General features: G+C 42.0%; 1 protein-coding gene and 1 non-coding gene across 2 annotated transcripts; one reads left to right on the top strand and one right to left on the bottom strand.

Annotated features, from left to right (window-relative positions):
- The first annotated feature begins 150 nt into the window (after positions 1 to 150).
- On the top strand, positions 151 to 15176 carry zgc:113232 (uncharacterized protein LOC541546 homolog). The gene is made up of 26 exons (XM_041044607.1): positions 151 to 408; positions 2295 to 2379; positions 3127 to 3192; positions 3338 to 3510; positions 3591 to 3734; positions 3939 to 3992; positions 4139 to 4192; positions 4442 to 4495; positions 4595 to 4648; positions 4990 to 5043; positions 5965 to 6018; positions 6248 to 6301; positions 6554 to 6607; positions 7044 to 7088; positions 8521 to 8574; positions 8681 to 8734; positions 9346 to 9399; positions 10324 to 10395; positions 11376 to 11411; positions 12245 to 12289; positions 12416 to 12448; positions 12748 to 12894; positions 13205 to 13381; positions 13539 to 13629; positions 14001 to 14078; positions 14280 to 15176. Exons 1-26 carry the CDS (start codon positions 388 to 390, stop codon positions 14483 to 14485), a joined length of 2013 nt encoding a protein of 670 aa, XP_040900541.1. The 5' UTR covers positions 151 to 387; the 3' UTR covers positions 14486 to 15176.
- trnap-cgg lies at positions 3021 to 3092 on the bottom strand. The gene has a single exon. It is a non-coding gene; the product is annotated as a tRNA-Pro (tRNA).
- Positions 15177 to 19192: the final 4016 nt, after the last annotated feature.

Raw genomic sequence — 19192 nt, 5'->3', positions numbered from 1 at the left:
TGATCCGGTTAAATTCGTTGCTCGGTGCAGAAACTGGGCTGAGCCAATGCTTGTATAAAGTTAGGACAAATCCATGCATCTCTCTTTCTCTGTGTCTCAGTCTTTCTCTGCCGATGCTGGATTCTGGTTCAGGTATTTCTCACCCTGTTGAGAAGCAGAGATAGAGGGCGAGGAGGGCAAAAAAGACGGACAGGATCCCATCAGAGCCTGGGAACCTGAGGGATCCTGGAGAGACAGACAGAGGACGGGGGAACCTTCCAAGTGATAATGCTGTGAGGAGAACTGCTCAGGGAAAGCTAAATCAGGTAGTTTTTGTCTTCATCTTTATCCTGAAAGCGTCCTGTGCAGGATCTGGTCTGGTCTGAGGGGGACTCACTCTGCAGCACCATGGGAGCCTCCAGTGATAAGGTGAGTGGGGATGGCCTGGTTTTGGCCAGTGGCCCTGCAGGTCTGGATTTATGGGTGTCTGCTGTCTGTGTTGGTCTGCTGATGGGACAGGTGTGGAACAAGGTTTTAATTTTCTTCAGTCTGCCTAAGATTTGAACGAGGTCTTTGTTTTCATGTTAAATTGATTTTCTATTAGATTTAGTTGGTGTCTTCAGCAGCAGGAGCAGAGCTATGGCAGCTTGTAAAATACCAGTCTAATGCTAATAAACATCTTTTGTCTATACTCCCCAAAAACTCTTACCTCTGTCAAAAGGTTTTGATAAACCAGACTCTTTTTTTTTTTTTTTTTTTTTTTTTAATCCGGAGTTGTTGAACTGACTGACAAATGGTTTTAGATGAAATATATTTGTTAAATGTCACTTTCTGCTGGAACACTTTCTTCAGCACAACTTCAGACTAACAGCTTCAGGTGTCACATCCAGGTGTGCAGAGAAATGTTTGACTATGTGTTAAATAAGAAAAGACAGGTTACTCAGTCTCTTTGGGACGTTTCTGTGGAACGTTCTCCGTGGTGGTTAATGAACGAGCTGTTGTTTATCATAAAACAAACGTTGACCACATGATAAAATACGTAGCATTTTCATCATACACATCAGAAATGAACAAAACTTTGAGGCAGTGTTGCTTAACACAAAACTTAGTGTCTTCGATAACAAGCCACAAATATTTATGAAAACATGATAAATGTGAAATGGTTTGTAGCGTGTGAGGGACGTGTCTCACCTCTCAGCCCCAGAGGTCCTGCAGGTCCAGATCATTGTTTCATTCTCACCCCTGCACGCTTCGCCACTGATACAGCCGATCTCCTGGACTTCAAACCTTTAGTGGGTGTTTATTTACATCCAGCAAATCTCTGAAGCACTGCAGGCAAAAAAATAAATGACAAACCTCGAAGATGAATGAAGTTTTTTAGGATAACGCTTCTGATACTTGTCAAAATGTGGGAAAAGGAAGAGACGTGAGACGGTTTCTTAGCCTCAGGTCAGCGCTTTACAAATAAGATATTGTATGTTTATATTTTTAAGCCTGTCTATTGATTGTCCAGGACAAATAAGAACGTGTGTTACCTCTGCACTTTGCTGCGTTTAAAGTAAGAAATACACATTTAATTTATCATTTGAATGAGGAAAAGAAAGTTGAGGCTCAGTAGCTGTTAATTTCACTCTAAAGAAGCAGAGACAAGGACAGTGAATGTGAACATTTGGGAGTTGAAATATTGAAGCTTTCAGTTCCCACAAGTTTTTCAGGGAAACTGTTTTTCAGGAACTACAGATCTGAGTAAGTTTTTTAGCAGTTCCACCGAAAAATGAAAACAAAAGTGTGTATAATACGTCTGTGCACACACACGATGGACGGGCCTGATCCCTAGGTCGGGAATCACTGGACTGAACTAGCTAATGGTACATAAAATAGATCAGCTCCACCTCCAGCAGCTACAACAGTAAAATGCCTCTTTTGGAAAACTGTACTAAGTTGTATTCTGTGTTAAAAGGTCTTTAAAAGTCTTACATTAAAGTTTGTGAACACTGCATTCAGCCTGTGTGAGTGAGCGACAGTGTGCTGGATCCTCTGGTTCCTTCACAGTAAAGACTTTTTGTTTTCCACCTGTCAGTGATACTCGGACAGTAAATAAATTGTTCAGGTCTGGATTTGTGAGACTCAGTGGACGGTGACATCATCTATACTTCACTACGCTGGCTCCCGAAAATCACAGGCAGAATATCCACAACAGGACAGATAACTTCTCAGAGTGACGTGTAGAGCTGAGCCGTCCCACTGCTGACTGTCAGACGTGTGGTCTTCATACGTATGAAGTGGTAGCTGTGTTTGTGTCTCCCCCCCTGCAGGCGTCTCTCCTCTCAGGGCTGCCTGTCTTCATGCTGTGTGTCGTCTTCTCTCTCTGCCAGGAGGAATACTCTGGATACCACTCAGGTCAGAGTCAGCTCACACTGATCTGATGAAACACAACCATTGATAACCACATTTTAACAAATGATATTTATTTGTCACATCTTATGAAACAGCACTTTATTCCTCTGTTACATGAGGAACAGTTATACTAAACATTGAAGGGAAAGCTGAATAAAAAAAGATGTTTGTGTTTGGTATGAAACCAACAACTATAAATGACCTGTTTGGTCTAGAAGAAAAAATATTGATAAAGATCCATCAGAATTTTCCAGAACTTACAGTATTTCAAGACGTCTTCCTTAGTATGACTGGCAGCCAAAAGGGAAACCAGGAGATTTATTTTTGGAATAATCTGAAATAAATGAATGAAAAACAGCAAATGTTTGGTATTTTAACTTGATAATGGATCAAAAAATGTCCACATGTGCCTGAATGTACGGTGATGTGTTTTTTCTGGAAGTTACACTTGGAGAAGTGGGATTATTATAATCAGGATGATGTTATCATATTTACAAACAGCCTGTGGACTGATACACTGTCATGTGGTGTGTTTCCTTGTAATTTTCCTTCTCTGCAAATTTTGCCAGTTTCTGTTTTCATTTCCATGTGTGTTGTAGTTTTAGGAGAAACATTTGTGTGTGAGGTTTTTAATTTTAAATTAAGGGCTCGTCCGGGATTTGAACCCGGGACCTCTCACACCCGAAGCGAGAATCATACCCCTAGACCAACGAGCCACCTGTATGTGTGTTTGTTTGTGTGTCTGTTCAGGTGAGGAACACACCTACGAAGGCTCTGTAGTTGACCACTATGACAACTTGGCCTCTCCTCAGCCAGGTGAGACCAGTGTCCTCAGTATTCGTTCCTACCTGTTTATGTGTACGACTGCAGCTGCTGTTTCTGTCCAGACACAACACTGCAGCACAAAACAGAATAAGACACCAACTGGACAACACAGATAAAGCCTCCTTTGTGCCATCAGAGTATCCACCTGAGCCGACTCACAGCTACGACGAGGATCAGGGGCCCGAGGAGGGCGACTACGACCCCTACAGGCCCATCCCCACCCAGGTCACCATGATCACTGAGGACGCTTTCCCCTATGCCACCACCACAGAGTCCCACTACGCCAAGGAGGACACAGAGACCATGCAGGTGGGATGGGTGGGGGCCGGTGGTCTTTACAACAACAGTGTGTATGTTCCTTTGTGTAATACTGTTGTTATTATTGTTAGGTCCCATATGAGTACCCCCCAGCAGGACCAGACACAGAGTCCTCTGAGGAGTCCGGGGGTGACGCGGCCCTTGGGGAGGAGGGGCCGACAGAATGCGACTGTGAACCTGGAGAACCTGGATTTGCTGGTTTTGCGGGACCGAAGGTAGCGACTCACATCAGTGACTTTAATGAAACACTAAACTTTGAAAGGCGTCTTCTCTTGCACCAAATTCATTTCTGCACTCGTCCAGTTCTTCCTACAGTTCATTTAATTTGTGTGACGGCAGCTTCCATGGAAAAATATAAAAGTCATGATTTTGGTTTATCTTTTCCTTAATCTGACCAATTCTTCTTCTCCTCCTGTCAGGGATCCAGAGGCCTGCAGGGTAAAACTGGTGAGCCAGGAGCTCAAGGCAGAGAGGTGAGAGTCTAAGCCCACTACATTTTTAGTTCTGATGAAAAAAACTTTAGTTAAAGTAAGAATCAAATGTCATGTCCTGCTGCTTCTACTCCTGCAGAGCTCAGTGGGCGTTTCATTTGAGATTTGATTTGTGTTCATGTTTTTAGGGTTATAAAGGAACCAAAGGTGTTCAGGGAAGAAGAGGAGACGCCGGCCCAGTGGTGAGTAAATCACAACACTTAGTACTACCAGGCAACACAGCTTATACTGATAAATATACTCCCCCAAAGCTGTGCTGGCACAATGTTGTTCTAGTGAACATAAACTGAAACTGAAAGTAGAACTAGATGTTGGAGAACAAATTGAGAAGTAAAAGTAAAAGTCAATCTTATGAACATGTAGAGATCAATAATAATGAAGTAATGAAAATTTTTTTCTTTAGTTTTGACCTTTGACTTCTTGTCTTGCAGGGTGACGCCGGGCCTGAAGGAGACGACGGAGGGTCTGGTTTCTCTGGAGCCATGGTGGGTTTAAAGCCGGTCCCGGCCATCTGCATTCAGCTGCACTGAGGTTCTGCAAACGTAACTAATAATGAATTAACTGACTCTTTCTGTTGTCAACAGGGAGAACTTGGTCTTCAAGGAGACCCAGGCGTGCAGGGAGAGCTGGGTCTGAAGGTAAACACACACACACACACATCAGTACATGCTCCTATTTATCTCAAACTTGCTCATTTAACCTAAAATGTGAGAATTTCTATATTTTGTTCTCATAAAACTTTTATCTTTGTTTTACTCTTGAATCATGTATTTTCTTTTTTTTATACATATTCCTGTTTATATATTTATACATTTTCATCTTTGAGCCATGTGAAGAATTAAACTTTTGATAACTGAGCTGATAAAACATGTTATTTCTTTTCTTTAAACACTTATTTCTTCAGGCAGGTCACCAGCATCATAGACAGCTCCAGCACTTTACGCATTTATTTCAATCTGTCACCTCGTCCTTTCCACAGGGCGACGTGGGCATGGACGGACCTCGAGGAGGAGTCGGAGCTCCCGGTGAGACTGTAAGGAAACACAGCTGCTCGGCCTCTCTGTGGTGGAAACATCCGGAGTTTAGCTCCTCGTGTCTGAACAGAAATCTGACATTGACGGCACCAAACTGTTTGTGACTCACACCACCTGAATCCTGGACACAACCCCTTCATATAATCCTCCCATTATCTCGAGATCATGCATTACTTATTGTATTATCATCAGATAACAGAAGCATTTTCACATGATTCCAAAATAATTTAATAAGTTAATTCTGCATAATTACGTATTTACCTCGAGAAAATATTTCTTGGCTTGCGTAGTACCAAGTTCATGGCACAAAAGTGTTCCTTTTAATTCCTGCTAAGAAATTTCTCATCCAGTAAATAAGTAGAGGGAGATGCAGGTGAAGGTGGAGAGGGACAGGAAGTGAAACCCTCAGCCTCTCTGTGTGTGTGTGGAGATCCAGGTGATCTTCAGCTGCTGATTCAGCTGTTGTTGCTGGAAATCACCCAGAGTTTTGGCACGACTCGCGTCCATCCTTTCATCGACAGCTACGTGGAACGATGATGCAGAAAACGAGGCTGGTGGTGATACTGGGTGTTTACCTGCCGCTAAACAACATGTGACCCATGAGAGCAGTGAATCATGGGACTGAACCTCTGGGTCAAGTTGTGTGAATGTATTTTTACATGTATTTCCATTGTTTGTAATTGCACTTTACAATTCAAGTACCACCAGACATACAGTTTAGGTGGGCACCAATCTGCAGCACAGTAAACACAACACTACATTTTTACAGTGTTTAGCTTTTTATATCAGGTCACGCAGGTTTCATATTATCGTATACTTCCACTAATTCTTATCATTTCATTGTAAAATGTAAAGTCAGCATTAAACACACAAACACAGACGTCACTATTTTCTATTATTATTTATTTGTGTGGTTTCAGGGTCTTCTCGGCAGCGCTGGACCTCCAGGACCAAAGGGAGGTAAAGGTATCAAGGTAAAGAAGAAAAGTAAATGCACACACACACACACACACAAATTTGTTTTTAAAAAAAAATCTAATTAATTTTCATACATCACAAGAATCAAACATTTCTGTCACAACTACAGAATTTTCAAATCCGGCGTAAAGGTTCATGTTTCTGCGTGTTTTTGAATTTATTTATTTTTCCATCATTTGTTTTGGACCTTTCCCTGAAACTGTGCTGTGTGTGTTTTCTGTTCAGGGGTCTCGTGGTGATGAAGGCAAAGTGGGTCCTCAGGGACGGGATGGACAGAAGGTAGGCAAATAAAACATAATCCGTGTCTTAGGAAAGAGGATCTGAAGTTCTTGCAGTTTCCCTGTTGTGCAAACTATGATTTTTTTTCCATCACTCACCTTTGTGATTTGATGTGTTGTCGTGTGCTGTCGTGTGTTGTGTATGACTTCATTAGTCACGCTGTTGTTGCACTCCCCTGTGCTGACCAGCAGGGGTCGATACGGGTCACGGCTGAGCTGATGACTCAGGATGACGTCTCATCTTTTCCCACAGGGTCAGACCGGAGCACCTGGGTTTCCAGGGGATGTGGGCGACAGCGGCTACACTGTAAGAAAGACCCTCAGTCATCATCATCATCATCATCCTCTCTTCTCACTGAGATAATCTGTAGGATCATTCATATGGCTGATCACAGCAAAACTCTCAAAAGAAACTGAATCTCTAAAGATTTTCACTTTACACTCTGGAAAAATCATGTGACGTTATGTTAGTTTCGCTGCGGTTAAGTTTTCCTTCCTTGATTTTCTTTCCATCTCTGTAGCGAAAGGCTGCGTCACTTCTCTTCCTCTCATCGTGAACTGAAAGCTCTAAAATGAGGAATTCCTAAAATAAGATTCAGACAGCGGGACTTACAGAACCAGTCCTTTATTTGCTGTTTTTGATGAGCTTGCCATGTGCTCTGACTCCCGACAGATTCGAGGGACTCAAACAGCCCGAATCCCAAATGAACATTTGATTTACATTCCCTGTTTGTCCTCTGCAGGGTTACCCTGGACAGCCAGGCAGCATCGGCCCCAGTGGACCAAAGGTACAAACACACACAGCTCCTGCAGTTCTGCTGTATTTCTCACTGATGTTTCTGTGGAGTGATTCTCAGGTTGCAAACCACCGTGTCTGAGTGTGTGTGTGTGTGTGTGGGTGTCGGACTCATCAGAGTCACAGCAGAGGAAAAAACATTGGTTTCACCTCTTCAGGAATCCTTCGACAGCAGGGTTGAGGAGCACTGTTTAATGTACGCTGCCGCCTCCAGGAGGCAGTGTTTCACATAAAGCAGAAATAAAGTCATATGAATAAACATGTAAGACAATATGACAAACACGTGAGTAACCAGCGTTGAGCAAGATGCTGACAGTGGTGGAAAGTAAGTTTTTATTTGTGCTTAACTTGAGTATTTCCATTTTATAGCACTTCATACTTTTATTCAGCCGCATTTCACAGACAAACGTTGTACTTTTTACTCCACTACGTACGGATGTATCTGCTTTTACAAAACAATGATAAGCTTATGAAATAAAACAAATTCCTAAAGATTGAAGCAAAGATCTGTGGCTTGTGTCCCCTCAAAAAAAAGCAGTGTCTAGTTTCAGATTTCCTTTTTAACAGTTTGACCAAAGAGTAAAATCCCATCTGATGGTTTAATTTAAATAATTGTTTGAGGCTCAAACAAGTAAAACTGTCCATTATTTCACAAAAAATTAAAGAAAAATGCAAAATAAAACAAATTATTTCATACATTTCATGTTCAACTGATGATGAAATCCCTCAATAATACAATTTTTTCTCAAAAGCCCAAATGAATTAATTAGGTTTAATAACACAAACAATAACACAAGCCTGGTTCAGTCAGATGTTACTCACATGGAGAATTAGAAGAGTCATCTCTGCCCCTGACGTGTCTGACCTTCACCTGGCTCTGAACAGGGTTTTTTTCTGAGACTATGGGTGATAAGCAGAGAGTGTAGATGTGGTATTTGGTGGCAGATGTCTCATTTCATTTCGAGGTCTCTGATATCTTATCTGTCAACACAGAATTCCCCATGAAACTTTCAGTTTAAGTAGGAAAATTACCACAATTGCTGCAAGGTTTTTTTTTTTAGTTTTGCTTTTTCTTTACTCTCGGGTCACTGCCCCATTTACACTGAGTGTAAACTGAAAGTGAAAACAAAGTGAAAGAGACAGACATCAGAGTTTTAGTTTCACTGCTTCTTTTAGTTTATTTTTAAGTTTTTCCTTGAATCCTTTTAATTCAGGGAAAAACTTCAGTGCTTTTCCTTTATTCGTTGTATTATCATCCACATGATCTCGTCCTTTTCCAACAGATCAGGTGAAAAACGTCCCATTTTCACTGAGCTCACTCTGGATTGTTGAACTTTTGCTGTCCAGCTTCGTTGACTCTGTACCACCACGTTCTGCACGGTGTCTTCTCTCTGCTCAAATCCTTTTTTCTCCGTTTCTCTCAGGGCGTTAAAGGTCACGACGGGCTGCCGGGCAGTGACGGTGACCCCGGGGAAGATGTGAGTTGATTAGATTTAGAGTTACAAATCTCCACCAACCTTACAGTCATCTGTATTTATCCAAAATCCACACATTTCCCCTTGTCCCCTCTGTTTGACTCCTCAGGGTCCTATAGGAGTCCCGGGGGTGATGGGAGAGCCTGGACTGTTTGGCGCCAAGGTAACAAACACAATGGCTCCATGACATCAGCACAGTACAGACAGATCCATGAATAGAGAACTTCATTTATCCCCAGTGGCGACAGATTGCTAACTCGGATGTAGTTTGTTAATTCATTCAGTTCTTTTTGTTTAACATGTACCAAAGTCTGTGGAGCTTCCTCAGCTGTTTTACCTCCACTGTCAATCTGCAGGTCAAACTTAAATTGTAGTGATAACCCTGATGTTCGTTATGTTACAGCCGTCGTCCAACACAAAAGTTCAAATCAAAATTATTCTCCGTAAGTTTTACGTTCCCATTAAAGGAAACGTGCTTGACTCAGCTGTTCTGCTTTTACAGACAGAACTTTATCACTGCAGACATTTTGACACGTCACAGCAGGAAAAACTGGTGTAAATAAGAACGGTGGTGAAGGCTGAGTCCCATTTAGCTGGTTGAGTTTCAGGGTCCTGGTACTGTGCGTGCTGGCTCCCCTGATCTTACCAGTAAGATCTGTGATGTAGGTTTGATTCTACAGAATGTCGAATGTCTGCTGTGAAAAAAAAAAACCTGTGGGATAATACGGTGATTGACTTCTGCTCTGTGTCGTAATGTCTGTTCTGCTTTTGCAGGGAAACAAAGGGGATCGCGGTGTCAGAGGTCCTCGAGGCAGAGTGGGCGCTGTGGTGAGTGAGCAGCAGATGATCCAGTGGTTAAATAAAACGTCCTTTAACCCCAGGAGATCCTGACGTCTTCTACTTCTCCTTTTTTAATCTGTCTCTGGCAAGTCCCACACCCCTGTGGAAGTCACCAAATCTGAAGGTCGCTCTACTTCTGCCCTTTTAATTTGCAACTCTGTAAATTCAGGCAAGTCCTGATCTTGGAATTAGAGGGAAGTGAAAATAAACACAAAGCAGGGAAAGTCAACGCTGCCTTTGGTTTCTCCAGAAGAATGCTGCTCTTAGAAAAAGGAGAAAGTCCCTGTGATGCATATTTTTTCAAAGAACCCTGAACCTCAGGCAGGAGGAGATCAGATCAGATGCTGTGACACAGATAGGCGCTGAAAGGAGCTAAAATACAAAACCCTTTGCAGTCAAGATGAGGCTGATTGACTGAATCTTACATAGAAAAAAAAAAGAAATAAAAACATGTTAAATTACGTTTGTGTGATTTTAATCCTGCCTGCTCAAATCATCCAGAATCAGAACACATGGATTTCTTGCATAGGAATTAACATTATAAGCCAGAAACCCAGTAATATGCTCACACAGGATGGATTATTAGCACCTCAGTCTTATTGTTCAGCATTGAGTTAAAGCAGCATTGATCATCAGGTTTCAACAGGAACTATGGCTGAGTATTGTCTGCGTGTAACCACAGTGTGAGACGAAATTCCCACAGTCAAACTCTGAAACATAAACCACTGCTGCCTCTCTGGGCTTTAGGATTTATAAGGTGAACACACTTTTACTTCTCTTTTATGTTAAATGTTCTCCAGTAAAGTATTTACTACTATAAGCCAAGAAAAGATAAAGACAGACTGGGTGAAAAAAGTAAGGGACAGGCTCGTGTTGACTGACTGAGTGTTTTTCTGTCTTTTTGTCCAACAGGGAGCAGAAGGAGAGCGAGGAGATGCCGGAGTACCAGGGAAGCCAGGACCAAAGGGGCTGCAGGGCCAGACAGTGCGTACATACAACCAGGAACAGTCCAAGTTCACCTGCAAATCAGTTATCAATTTATCAATATATCCATATATCCATCTTTTGTTAAATGTCAGAGATCACATGGTTCTAATCTCTGTTCACAGAGAAGAACCTGAACCTGATGTGAGATTAAATCACACGATCTAAACTGTAACCTGAACAAAACAACGTTCAGCTCACGGCTCAGAACTGCCTGAATTAAAAACAGGATCAGGTCTGGAGACTGGGCGGGGGAGGATTATCCTGCTGGAAGGATCCGTTAGAAGATGGTCAGCTGTGGCCCCGCCCTGTCCACGCTGCAGACACAATCAATCAAACCAGATACTGTGACACAGATCAGCCAATCACAAGTCACACAGGAAAATCCTGCGGAAAATAAATAGAAAAAAAAACGATTATCTCTGTTTATCTGAGCCGAGGACGAAAATCTGAAACAGAACGTCATTTCTGCCAACCTCAAAGTATCGTACCGTGTAACTGAGACCATCTGCAGAGGAACAAGCAAAGGGAATGTCCCCGGGAGCAAAAAACAAACAAACAAACAAAAAGTAGCATGCTGTTGGTGGGACACAGCGTCTGTCCTGAATCTGCTGTTTAACTGTTTGAACCTGAATTTAATCTCTCTCTCTAATCAGTATTTATCTGCAATGTCCCGTTAAACAAATACATAAAAAATTAATTACATGAACATTTGAAGCACTATTTAAAATCTAAAGTGTAGAAACATGATCACAATGGAGGAATATCTCAGTGGTTCATGGCACAGTGTTTGTAATGATTCTGCTGTTTGTCTGAACAGTTTGTGTCACTGTATTGTCGCGTTGGTTCCTCTTGGTTCCCACGTGTGCTAGGAGCATAGAGCCATCTGTAGTGTACCTCAGTGTAAGTCTGGATTTATCAGTGGGGATCACTGTGTTCGTCTAACGCGATGAGTGATGGGTCGTTTGTTTTTCTTCCAGGGGGCCAAAGGTGAGACGGGACCCGACGGCGAGAAGGTGAGTTCTTCAACGAAACTGTGGCGTTAAGGTCAAGAAGAGAAAGAAGAAACCAAAGAGAAAAAGGCTAAAGTGATGACTAATGAGGTGTTTGCAGTATTAGTCACAGACTCTCTGTTCAGCCAGATAAACCTCAGACACTTGTAAACACATCAGTGTTTGTGTTGACAGCAGGGGCCTGTCCCAGGACCCAGAACTCTCTGGGACATAAGGACATGCAAATACAGTAATGGCACAATCGAACTCAGATGAAGGCAGATCAGCCGTCCAGTGTTAGAGGAGTAATCCGATTAATAAAGACATTAAAGTGAGTGGGAGCACGCAGGTCTGCTGCACACAGACGAGACACAACCTGACGTCATGCTAAAAGCTTCCATAGAAGGACCTGATCTTCTGATGGGCCTCATTAAGAAGAACAGACTGTTGATATTATGGTCATTTATAATCATTTGTGGTTCTGCCTTAACTTTGCAGTGTTATTGCCACAGTGTAATAATATTCATTTCTATAAACTTTGTCCTCCGTGTGTGTTGATTGTTGTTGGTCCTAAAACCACCTGAAAATGTTGTTGTATCATAAACTCATTAAACCCACAGGGTGTGAAAAACAGACGGGAGTTTCCCTTCTGCCCCTCTGACTTCTTCTTTTGCTCCTCGTCTTTCCAGTTGTACAAGCTCTAACAGTACAAACAGTTTACTATTAAACAGCCCTTTGTTCCTCCTGTCAAGCTGCTGCTGCTGCTGTTGTTGTTGCTGTTGTTGTTTTTTATGAATCCTCTGACGATGACCACAGCTTCCTCTGTCTTCACATTTGGGTTTTTTTTTTCGCTGCAGGGTCCAGCAGGCAAGAAGGGCATTAAAGGGGGAAAAGGGCAGAAGGTAATTTTACCTGTGTACAGTCCGATGATGAAACCGCTGTTGACATACTGTACTCTCCATTTCACTTCTGCTTTCATCACCTGCTGGAATTTACTCACTCATTACTTCCTTCTTCTTACCTTTCAGGGAAGCGTGGGTGAGCATGGAGACAAAGGACAGGTGGATATGTGTTCGTTTTTACCGAGACGTCATAGAAACACACACACACACACACACACATATCTAAAGCTGAGTTTCTGAAACAGGTTCCATTTGATGCCTGGTTTTTACCAAATAATCTCATATACAGAATAAATGATGGATATTAAGTGATAAACTTCAGCTTCTGATCAGAAAGATTTCAGGTGTAAAATAAAGTTTGTGATGATGTTACAGAGTCTGAGCAGTCGACACATGTACAGCATGAACCTTTCATTTTCTGATTCTCCGTCTTTCCTCTCGTCCGTCTCTTCTGACAGCACGGACCCAAAGGTGCAGTCGGCCGTAACGGCGGCCCCGGCCATGTGGGGCCCCCCGGCATCCCAGGAACCAGGGGAGAACGCGGCCCCATCGGTGACCCAGGGGCTAAAGGCCGACCAGGACCTAAAGGAGTCCAGGGACCCTCTGTGAGTCTGGAAGCCTTCACCCTATGAAGACATATTTTACGTTATTACATTATAATAAGTTACAGTTGTTGACAAACACATTAATAAAACACTGACAACTACATGACAGTGTGTTTAAAAACCATAAATATGTTTATAAAGGATAAATAAAGTATCTCTATCTATCTAAATAGTGGCACTTACGTTGCTGCTACAAGAAAGTAAAGCAAATAAAACTCGTCTGCGTTCACCTGCACATTTCTCCTGATTTCACCTGATTTAAGATGAAAAAACAAAATAACGTGAGGCCTGGATGGTGTGTGGTCCGCAGGGTCCTGGTCTGACTGATGAGCAGGTCCTGCAGCTGTGCAGAGGTGTGGTGACGGCCCAGATCTCCCAGTACGCCGCCTCCATCCGCGCCAAGTGCTCCCAGGGTTGCCCCATAAACAACCGCACGCTCATCGGGCCCCCGGGAGTCCGAGGGCCACCAGGAACACCGGGCAAACCTGTGAGTCCCGCTCCTGCTTCACAGTGGTGACAGAGGAGAGCACGTGTTAATCCTCCCCCTGATGCTTTTATACTCACCTGGATTTTCCTGAGTTACTCTGCTCTGTTCAGATTATGTTCACAAAGACTGAAGTCAACACCGTTTCTGCCTCCGTCAGGGTAAAGCTGGAAAAGCTGGAGCAAAGGGAGCCAGAGGAGCTCAAGGCGACAGAGGACTGGAGGGACAGGAAGGACCGCCGGGGGACAGAGGTAAGGCTGCACATTCCACAGTAAGCCTCTGTCTGCAGGATTATGGGACGTGGAACAGTGGACGTTCTGTGAGACTTTTGTTCTCCGAATATTTTTTTATTCGTTCAGTTTTGTAGTTCATCTGATCAAATGACTGAATTAAAACATGATTCCTCTGAGATACAAAATCAGTGTTCTCACATTATTTACTTACTTCCCTCCAAGGGAAGAGTATGAAACAGTGAAGTGAGGGAACATAAGAATGTTGAGGATGTGAATTAGTAATCTGAGGACTCATATATACACATATCAGTTCTCCTGACATGTTCCTGCTTCCTGTGAGCTCATTCTCCAACTTCCTCTCAGGAATCTCTTTGTGTTTTTCTCAACAGGTCAAAAAGGAGCTAAAGGCGTCACAGGTGATCCAGGTAAAGGCCTCCCGGGACCTGACGGACCACAAGGCCTCAGAGGTACGAAGGTGTTCATGGTTTTATCACCAGAAGAAGAAATTTTTATATTTTATATAATGTCATGTTAGGTTCATTAAACAGGGAAAACGAGCAGAGGTTTCCTCAAACAAATCCCAGGTTCATACTTAATGTATCCTCAAACCCCGACCACCCCCCCCATCCCCCACCCCTCCATCCCCCTCCCCAAAACCACACCCCCAGGTTTGCCAGGTCACCCCGCAGAACCCAAAAACGGCATGGAGGGTCCCCGAGGTCCTCGTGGTTTCCCTGGTCCGGTGGGTCCCCCCGGCATGGTCGGGGACGCGGGCGTGCCAGGATTTTGCGAGGCGCGGGACTGCAGCATTCATGCGCCGGTGATGCGCAAAGAGCAGGGTCTGGTGAAAAGACCTGTCGGTTCAAAGATCTGAACCTGAACACGAGCGACAAAGACCACTGTGAGATTAAAGAGGGTCTGAGGGTCTTCATGTCAGTGATATTCCTGCCGACATTAGACCTGGGTTTAAACAGAAAAAGGTTCTTACTAATGTTTATGGCAACAGTTTTTAAAAGCTGCGACTGATTCTATCATATGGTTTCCTGCTGAAACTCAGTGGGCCATGTATGTTACCGTGAGGCGCTCCGCTGAGATACTGAACTCTGAGCAGGAACCAAAGACTTTTCCATCTGAGCCGGACAAAGCTGTGAGTGAACAGTCGATGTTCAGAGGTTCACACTTCATAAATATCTAAACTCAGAGACTTTAGTTTTTTTACAGTTTGGCCAAACGTGTTGTAACTTGATAAAAACATCGAGTAAACGATTCCCCACTGAATCCTTCCTTTGGTTTAGTTTTTGTTTTCTCTGGTGCCAAAAATCACTATAAAAATAAACAAAAATAAAAAAATGCTATGTAAATATTTTGTAAAGTATCTTAAACACGTGTACTTTGCCCTGAAAAACGTTTCAGATAAACTCAATGATGTTTTTTTCATCTGAGTCTTTGTCAGTGGTTCTGTTCTTAATTCTCAACATTATTCTGAAAACTGTAGAAAAGTCAGATCACAGAATCTTCACCCACGTCTCAGAAAAAATCTAATGAAGACGACTTCTCCCTTCAGATTCATCACAACTGTAAACTGTTACAAACAGAAATAAACCTGTACATACATGTTTCACTGTCCTGACTTTTAACTTTAAACAGCAGCTGTTAATGGGAAATCTCAGACAGAAAAATCGTTTAGAACTAATTTTTCTCTCACAATCAATTGTGCAAAAACAAGTCTATAAACTTGTTTTGTTGCACCGTACAGAAAACATGGTGACACAGTGAAATGACTCCGCTGCGTTTTAATGGCACTGGCAAGAAAGAATAAACTAAAAACATTTGAATATTCTTGGATGTGCTTTAGATGAAATATGAAATAGATCTGAGAGAAGTTTTCCAGAAGATAATTTATTTCTTTTCTGGAGCAGCTGGCATGAAAGTAGAACAGAGTGCACATTCATTTATGTCTTTCTATTAAATAAAACATCGCCATATTAACTGGCCATGATAATAAATACATAAAATACAGCACAGAGATGAAATACAGTACTGTTCTTGGCAGTTTTTTCATTCAGCATGATTGACACACACACACACACACACACATTAAAAAAGATCAGAACAAACAGTTTCAGTGCTGAGGAGTAACAGTTTGGTCTGAAACTTTTGATTTTGGCCTTTTAAACTGTTGGTGACTGAAACAGAAGTTTTCAATCCACAAGGCAAAGACCAAAAAAGCAGCAACATGATTTCAGTGGTTTGCATAGAACCATATGTTCTTACTTGGCTTTTCAAAAGAAAATCTCCCTTTACTATTCCAGTCAGTTTTTTTTAATGCTGGTCATTTTTAAAAGGTCCAAGAGAGTCATGTAGCAGGAGAGAGCATCATTACAGCTTATTAGTATTTTTTCCTAAGTCAGTTCAACTAAGTTCAACTAAAGTCAGTTTGTAAACTAAGAGGATTCGAGTTTAAAGTCAGAATTTCAACTTTAATGTGACGATAAAGACAAAGTGGTTTAACATCTGTGAGCAGCTCAGGTGAAGTCAGTTATGTAGTGGTTTAAAGACAGATGCAGTTTATTTGTAATAGTGTCATTACAGGGCTCTGCTACAGTTTCTCTGTTTTTTGATGATTTGTTTCAGGATTCTCTACAGATCCAAATGAAAATGCAGCAAACTCCATCATCACATTGTGCTTTGACTGGCATTAAAGCTGAATTCACCTGTGTTTAGGTTTCTGCCAAACAGGAGAACTCTCTCTTCTCAGGGTGTAAACAGATGCTCTTTGCTGCACCGACACTCTCAGACCAGAGTCAAGCAATCGATTTATGTTTTAGTTTGTTAGCTACCGAACATCAGTGGATTGTAAACATCAATTTAGCCAAGTAACTAATGTAAACACATCCATTTGTGTGCATCAGGCAGTCAGACAGTCTATCAGTCCGTTCTATGACACTAAAAGTCTTCTTGGTCACGTTTGTCCCTGAGTGTCACTTTGACCAAAAACAGTCAGATGTTAAAACTATAGGATTTAATACTAAGTCACTAATGCCTATCTGAAATATTAAATTTAAAAAAACTCTTAAAAACATTTCCTAACTTTCGTAAAACAAATAAAAGGATTTTTTAAAACTGTACTTATTGATCTGCAACTCTTCAGTTGTTAAAAAACAAAAGGGCTTGAACTATTTTAAAAAACTGGACCATTCTGTTAAAAGCTCCAGGTCCAGCTGAGGTAAATGAGGTTCACCTGATGTACGTACAGCAGCTTTGTTCTGTGAACTCTGGGGGCTGTACTGAGTCCAGACTTGTATCTCTATTTGTACCTGAACTCGTACCTGTGCTTGTCTGTAAATGTGTTGCTAACCTGGAAAACACTGCTCTGTCAGTTTATAAATACAGCCCTCAGACAAACACCAGTGAAATGATATTCCCTTCACTACCTTCAAGTCAAAATACAAAAACAAAAGTGCTTTTTTTCCTACTGTAGGGCTTTGGAAGTGCAAGGATGGAGAGGAAGAACAGGGAATGTAGAGTGAAGCCGTACAGTAGGAATCATTCAACCATTTTGGGGTTTTTTTTACATTAAAAGACAAAAAGTAATGTGCACTGAAAAATATTGCAACTGTAAGGAAGCAGTTTGAGAACTACATTAGCTTCACACACTGTATAAATAGAATACTGTATAAATAATGAGCACTTCATGAATAAAAAGCAAAGAAAGGCACAGCTTATGAGGCACTGATTGAATCTTCCTATACAAATAAACTACATACTACGGCTGGATTTTGTGCCATAGCTGGAGGAAGCAAAAGGCAGAGAAGTTCACATTACCAGCTTCAAGGTAGGTGGCTTAGTAGATCATCTGGTTCCTAAACAATGCCACGGCCACCACAAACCTCCCTCGGCAACGCCAAAAAACGATGCCCACAACCAACGCCACGATCCCCATGGCCAGCACGATGCCCACGGCCACCCACACACCTGTAGACACTGAAAAGACAAACGACAAAGTCGTGTCAGAATTTCTCCTTCATTACCATGAAACTAATGACTGAACTATTTCTTCCTCAGCTGCTCAGACTGATGTTAACATAGCATTCGAGTACATGTTAAATGAAGCTGATGAAGTCTGATGAGCTCATTAAAATATTTCTGAAAGCTGTGATATACTGTATACACAGAAATGTAAAAAGTTTGGAGCTACACTGAACGAGCGCCATCAGCACTGTTTGCTTGGTACTGTGAGCTAACGTTCGTTCTCTGTTTTGTTTTGTTAGAGTCTGTTGATTGAGACAGCTGGAGTCTCCAGTGATGAGCCAGAAGCACAAGCAGACTGACGGCTGCCGTCCTCAGCTGTCCGACGGCGTGAGCGCTCACAAGCGGTAAACACAGGAATCTTTCCCATCATCACCTTCCCTCCCACATGACACCACTGCCGGCGTAAACCCTTTTAAGTTAAAGAACAATATGACCTCTCCTCTGATAGTGTCAGTCTCAGTCAGTCCACCGCTTTGAGCCGGACTGAATCATCTCAACAACTGTTGGATTATCATGAACTTTTAAAGAACTTCACCAACAAGCCGACATTTTTGTTTCAGAGTTAAATGTCTTCACAGTTATTGGATGATTTTTCATAATCACTGATGAATGAAGGTGTCACTGAAATGCCTCAGATAAAAAATGAATACACTCAGAAATATTTAGAACAGGACCCACCGTAAATCCAAGGGTCCACCTTGTCTGATTGACCATGGCATTTTTGGCCGTAGTGGTGGATCTCTTTGTCCACAGTCACACGTGTCCCCTGTAAACAGATGAGTTAAAATTAGACCCAAACAAAATTGTTTTTTCTTGTGTTGATTGGACGAGATTTGCCAAATATGATGAGGTCATGAAGTTGAACTAAAATTGAACGTGTACATTTTTTGTTTTTGAACGCTCAGCTTGTTTTTGAACCCAGTCGTCAGGTCCTGACGACTGGGTTTGGAAACAGTTGATATTCACTCACAAATACAGTCAACGTTAATTTAAATATCAAAAAGTGTGTGACATACATCCATGCACTCCATGTCCTGTGTCACATTGACACATGCATCCAACAGCATTTCTCCACCTTCAATCTTTCTGCATGGAGAACTGCAATTTATGAACACATCAGACTTGTATCTGGCGAAAGTCTGCAAGAACAAAGAAACACAAACAGTAAATGAATTCACAAGTGTCCAAAAATAAATTATTATTAAGTCTAGAAGCCAGACAGATAGTACAGATTTTTAGATGCTACCGAGTACACACAGCTTAATTTACATAAATCTTAATAAATGTGTTGATGAACTAGAAAACGCTGCTGTCAGTTTATTAGTCAACTGGATCACATGATCACAGCAACAGGTCTGTCTAAGTTTGGAATGGACTTACTCTGTTCTTAATGTGCGAAAAATTAGGGATATTAAAATCAAGTTATATGCTACAACACAATCTGTGTGCCGCTGATCGACAAAACAGAATAAAAGCAGCTGTGTGCAGATTCTGGAGATGATGTTTATTCCCATGGAAAACATTGTTATTGGAAGGAAAAGACAATCCC

Source organism: Toxotes jaculatrix, chromosome 8, assembly GCF_017976425.1.
Source record: "Toxotes jaculatrix isolate fToxJac2 chromosome 8, fToxJac2.pri, whole genome shotgun sequence".
NCBI classification, from domain to species: domain Eukaryota; kingdom Metazoa; phylum Chordata; class Actinopteri; family Toxotidae; genus Toxotes; species Toxotes jaculatrix.
Note: the sequence above shows the minus strand (reverse complement) of the source record. Positions and strands in the feature narration are given on the sequence as shown.

Excerpts from the sequence above, each read along its gene's own strand:
- zgc:113232 (XM_041044607.1), top strand. The coding sequence starts at position 388 with ATGGGAGCCTCCAGTGATAAG. Across the intron at positions 8,735-9,345 it reads CTGGACTGTTTGGCGCCAAG|GGAAACAAAGGGGATCGCGG; the intron begins GTAACAAACACA and ends CTGCTTTTGCAG. Across the intron at positions 10,396-11,375 it reads AGGGGCTGCAGGGCCAGACA|GGGGCCAAAGGTGAGACGGG; the intron begins GTGCGTACATAC and ends TTTTTCTTCCAG.